Source organism: Poecilia formosa, unplaced genomic scaffold (assembly GCF_000485575.1).
Source record: "Poecilia formosa unplaced genomic scaffold, Poecilia_formosa-5.1.2 Scaffold251, whole genome shotgun sequence".
NCBI lineage: Eukaryota > Metazoa > Chordata > Actinopteri > Cyprinodontiformes > Poeciliidae > Poecilia > Poecilia formosa.
Genome location: NW_006800190.1, coordinates 151363 through 157342, shown reverse-complemented (window position 1 = coordinate 157342; position 5980 = coordinate 151363). Strand labels below are relative to the sequence as shown.

Here is a 5980-nt window from a genome sequence, read left to right as displayed (position 1 = left end):
ACTCTGGACAATGACTTGTCCAGAGTTATTGGACTTTGGGCAATGACTCTGGACAATGACATAAGGACAAACAACTGTGCATGCACACACTCATACCTAGGAGCAATTTAGAGAGACCAACTAAGATAATAGTCATGTTCATGGACTGTGGAAGGAAGCCAGAGCACTAGAGAGAGAACCCATCCATTTACAGGGAGAACATGCAAACATCTGTGAAAGGGTTAGTTCCCCTCAGGAACTTGGCGAATTGCAGCATGAGGCGGTAACAGAGTACGCTATGATTACAGTTCTGAAATTCCCTGGCTTCTAAATGTTCGACAGTCAACTGTTGATGGTCTAACAACACTTATACTGCAGTTCAGTCTAGAAACGTGAAATTACGTAGTGGGTGGTGCAGCTGCACATAGTGTGCAAAGTTCATCAACTTTCTGTTGTTAACAGCTACACACTTCCAGACTTTGTGTGGCATTTAGTTTATCTGCAGCAGAGTCTACAGAGAGCTTCGTAGGGTCTCCTTAATAAGCTGTTGCACCTGACTCTTTAAAAGCAACAGGTGTGGTTCTCTAAAGCTTTCTGAACACCAGACTGGTGGGGATATGTTCTCCAGAGTGATGAAACATGCCACAATACAAAGTCTGGTTTTGGTAGCTACCAGGAGAACACATCTTGCCTGACTGAATGGTTTCAAGTGTGCATTACTGTGCAGAGTGTTCTCACTTTGTGGAAACAGTTAGGAAGGAGGCAGATGCTGTTCCACAGTGACAGTTCACCAATGCATAAAGCAAGATCCAAAAAAGCATTGATGAGCCATTTTGTAGTAGAAGAACCTCACTGGCCTTTATGGAGTCTTGACCTAAACCTTTAGAATCAAGTGGCAGCTTATAACATTCAGATCACAGTGTAATGTGTTTTATTCCCGAAAATACAAACTGGCTTGTCCTTCCTTCCTTAATTCTTTCCTCGCTTCTTTACATCCCTTGTTCTGTCATCCCTCTATCGCCCTCTATGAGTCCTTCCTTAATCCTTTACCTCTGTCCTCCTTTCCATGTGTCCCTTATGAGTTCCTTTCTTGCATCCTTTCTCCTTCTTGACTTTCTGTTCTTTCCTTTTCTCCCCTCATTCTTCCATTCTTTTTCAATCCCTTTCATTGTCTTCGACCGTCATTCCTTTCTTGAATCACTCCATCTTTTCAGTATCTGAGTGGTTTGCTGGTACCAGAACTGAAACCTGCCTATTGTAGATATATCTCCCAGAGACTTCCATTGTAGGAGAAGGTGATATCTGGCAGAGGACTCAAAGGGGATCCTCAGTGTGGAATTCAGTTAAATGGGCTCAGCTGGGGATCCGTGGATAGCATCAATGGATGGGGCTGTAAACGTAATCCCATTACAGAAGCTATTGCATCACATTAACCATAATTTGATAATTAAATTAAAATTATGAAACCGCAGACAAAAAAAGCGCCAAACCATATGACTTGGCTGACAGATTAAACTTTAAAAATGTTGAGGTTTCTATTGAATTCCATGGTAAATATCAGATCCTACATCTAGAAAAGTGAACCTCAATTGTGCAGCACCTTAATTTGAATGATTTAGAGGCAAACAATGGATATGCTGCCATAAATTTAAAATATCTTCTAAGCTACTTCCAAATCTTCTGGGAATTTAGCAGAAATTGATTCTTACAGATTTGTTTGTTGGAAGAGAGAGACAAACGAGAACAGAAGTAACAGTAGAAGAAGGGGTGCCTCCAATACACCCAGAGTGTTTCCAACCAACATTGTTTCTTTGAATATTAAAAGCCCAATGATACAACTGAAAACAAGTAAGACAGACCTAAAGTAAAATCTACAAATGCTTCCAGGCCTCAGCACCTCAAAGAAAAGACACCATCAATGTTCATCAATGTTTTAAACAGATATAGAGAATTTAGCAAGCTGTTCATTTTGCTGAAATGTATCTCTCTAATCAAGGATGGAGGCAAAATATTTAATGTACTTATATCTGTTTTAACTTTCTCTCATGATGGGCAAAATATTTAAACATTGCCTGCCTGGAGTTTAAAAAGTTCTAAATCATTAAACTCTGGGCAGGCAGACTGAAAGGGCAAGATGTAGAGCTGCTGCTTTTATGGGAAACTGTTTATGTAAAATAAGTAAAATAACTTTATAACCAGAATAGAATAGAACCACTTATCATGGTTAGAGCCAATGACACAGAACTTCTTTGTGTCCAAGAGCTTAATGTAAATGTGACAATAATCAATCCTAGTCCACCTCATTTGCTTTTGGCGCTCATCTTAAAATCTGGTTGAAGATGGTTTGAATTTCTTCCTTCTGCATCCGTAAAGCCTGCTTTTTAGAACTGATGAACAAAAGCCTACAAAGAGAACAAATCAGAAGCGACATGACGGAGCTACTTCAAATCAGCGTTTACCAACAGCACAGGAGCCCTGGTGTAAAAGAGCACACCTGCTCTAGGATGTATCCTGTTCAGCATCACCATTTGGAGGTGGAATAGCGTCTATGTCTTTGTGGCAAAGGATCGTTGTTTAAGACCAAACAATAACACCCAAAAGAGTGTCACTTTCTATGATTACAACTGCATATGAGGTTGCTGCCAAGTGCTGCTGGCGAAGCACGCTGCCTTGCAATCTTAGCAGAGAGCACCTCTTGGGTATTGCGTCATACGGTAACTGCCAGAACAATTGTTGACTTAGAAGTTTTCCCTGCAGCAGTGTAGACTGCACATCAGGAGAGAGGATCATTAGAGGCGTAACATCCACTGTGCCTTTTAGCCAAGGGTCATTGCTTTGTAATTGCAGTGCAACTTTTTTGATATGACTAGATGAGAATGTGATGTGTAAGGAAAATATGCGCACAATGGGGGAAAAGAAAAAGCCCCCTCAGGGCACAAATTGATTCTGCATCAAGGATACTGTATGTAAAAAGTGAAGTGATCCTGACTTCTATGTGAATAAATTCAGCACCTCAGAGGTTTCTTGGAGTTTACTGATATATCAGCTGATATATTGGCAAGCTGTGTATAAAAAGTGGATGATTAATACACCGGTCTCCACTGTCAAGGTGTAACTGATTAAATTCCGCCTAATTCTGCAGGCGGAAACGGTCCGTCGCGGTCCTGCTTCGTCTCTCGGTGACGGAAAGCGTTTCTGTTCCTCCTCATCACGCAGCATCCCAGACTCCCAGACCTCATCCTGGCTTATTAGAAACACACCACTGTTGTTTTTCATCTGATGATGAAAGCAGCCAGAACAGAAACAATCCAATGATTCATTCACTTCCAGAAATAATCCTGTCATATGATGCCATATCATACACCAGGAACAGTTTTAAAATCAAAGTCTCTATTTGGGTTACTGGGTTTTTCTTTTTTTTTTCTTTTTTTGGTTGTTGGGTTCTTAACAGAAGCTCCTTCGGTTTATTCATGTGGCAACAGCTCCCCCTACCTGAACATGAAAGCTCAGCACTGATCATTCATGCAGTTTGCAACATCTACGCAGCTTCTGCAGGGGATGGATCATAGTTCTGTTCTTTGGAATAAACAACAATATTGTATGTATTTGCAGCAATAATAATAATAATAATAATAATCCATTGTCTCTACTTTCTCAGCAAGTGGACTTTGAGACGAAGAGGTCCTACACATTGAAGGTGGAGGGGTCCAACCCACACATAGACCCTCGATTTCTCGCTTGGGGACCTTACAAGGATGAAGCCACAATCAAGGTAGTTTTGTGTGTGAAAAGGAGCAGAAAAGTCAGTAATGCATGCATTTCATTGGGTGCACGGTGTGCCTAGGAGAGCGAGGCGTGCATATTTATTTGCCGGTTTAATAGAGCAAACATCACAGGAGCCCTTCAGCGATTGTTTGTGTTGGTGCGCAGATATCGGTGGAGGACGCAGATGAGCCTCCCGTTTTCATAGCCTCTAGTTACACTTTCGAGGTGGAGGAGAACGCGCCTCGAGGCACCCCGGTGGGACGGGTTCACGCCAAGGACACGGATGTTGCCAACAATCCTGTCAGGTAACAATAAAACAATGTGTGACCATGCACAAAGACACTCGGATCAGAGCACATAGATATCTGTCTAACCTAAAAATTGAGATTATGGCGTGACATAAAACATACCCCAAGTGGTAAAGTTTATGAACATGGTGAGTCTTGTGTTATAGAACATGCTTTCTACAAACAGATACATGATTCCTCGGTACACGGATGTCGATCAGTTCTTCGGCATCTCAGAAGACGGAATGATCATCACGAACAGACCGCTGGACCGAGAAACACAACCCTGGCACAACATTTCAGTTTCAGCTACAGAGATTGGTATGCATACCAAAGCAAACACACCAAATCATCAAACCTTAACCCAACAAAACAATATTTATCCTTGAACTTGAGGGCCAAAATGTTGGTACAATGTCTCTGTCACTCTATGCCACGACGACTTAATAGAGTTCAGAAGGCAAAAGAACAGAATAATTCCAGTCCTTTGCCTTCAGAACTTACATAATTCTTCAAGGTTGTAAAATCAAAGTTGACAGTTTGCATCATGATTTGAGGCTGAGAAAGGACTTAAATACCGAACAAACTGAGGTAGAATCAAAGTCCTTTAGGTAGAAATACTGCCCATTAATGTGGGAACTGTTATAAATCTGTCTTGAAACTCTTTGAAGCCTACCATTATAAAGTGAAAAAAAGATTAATTATGTTTTTTTGAAAGACTGCTGTATGTAGTTTTTCAAATACAGCTTTTGGCTAAATTAGTACCATTAGTATTTTGACTTTATTTTTGTTTTTTGTGAAATGAGACAAAAACCATAAAAGGGATAAATTAAATAAGAACTAAAGCATTCGCACATTTTAAGATGTTTCTATAGATCAACGATTTGATGTTACGCAAATATCTGATTTTGAGAAGAAGCACATTGTTGGCATTAACAGTGTCAATGCTAAGTGGTGCAGGAAGCCCTTATTAGTAACGGGAAAGTAAAAAAAAATATAAAGGAAAACTAAAGAAAATCAGTTAGATTTGTCCACCCACAGACACTTGGAAGATTTTTCTTTTTGGTTTTAAGGCCAGAAATCTTCACAGGCCACCGTGGCCCCACCCTGGTATTCTGTGGCCAGGGCTCAAGCTAGCAGAGCGCCATGTGGTTTCCCTGTGGCGTGCTCGACGCCAGACGGACAGATGGAAACGGACTAGTCGCCCACAAAGTTAGAAGCATTGCAGGCTATGCTAACCACATTTAGGCACTGGGAAGCTTAAATAAACGACCAGTAATTACAGGGTAGTGGAAAACATACGCTGACAAGTTCAGCAAATATGTACATTTCTACAACACAGAAATACTTCCCATCCTTTTTTCTTCTGTTTGATATTCGTAATTTGTCACATTTGCTTATCAAGACAAACTTGGTGTTGATGAATATAAACAGTTTCTTACCAAAGTATTCATTCCTTTCATCTTTTTGACATGATTGTGACATTTTGTTGCACTGCAACCACAAATATCTGTGTATTTTATCTGGATATAGATATAGTCTAAGTAAATAGCTGATAAGTGAAAGGAAAACAACATCGTTTTCAGATGTTTTTCAATTTAAATACATTTTTCCAATTTTTAATTTACATTTTTTTTCATACTTCTTAATTGTTCCGTTTTATGGAAAAATTAAGAAAGAACATGTAGTTTATAGCCTAAAGATAACATTTTAAAAAAAAACTAAACAGGAAATGATTCCTTGTGTCATTAGTGTTGTTCTGTTCTGGACACTATGCTAATATATATTATAGAAAAAATAGACAAAAATGATACTAGTTTTTCTTAAAACTATTTCTTAGTTCTTTATATTTTTTGGCCAACATGGACTTGGTGTTGGTCCATCACATAGATAACCAGCAGTGGACTCCTGGTACTCACAGGTGTTAGGGACCACAGCCTACAGCTGAA

At 39.8% G+C, this 5980-nt stretch overlaps 1 protein-coding gene across 1 annotated transcript in view; it reads left to right on the top strand.

Moving 5' to 3' along the window:
• Positions 1 to 5980, top strand: part of cdh11 (cadherin 11, type 2, OB-cadherin (osteoblast)) — a 136343-nt gene that overhangs the window by 114236 nt on the left and 16127 nt on the right. Inside the window, exons 10-12 of the mRNA XM_016680656.1 lie at positions 3638 to 3751; positions 3910 to 4049; positions 4219 to 4352. Of these exons, the coding sequence (XP_016536142.1) occupies positions 3638 to 3751; positions 3910 to 4049; positions 4219 to 4352 (388 nt within the window). The remainder of the gene's footprint in view (positions 1 to 3637; positions 3752 to 3909; positions 4050 to 4218; positions 4353 to 5980) is intronic.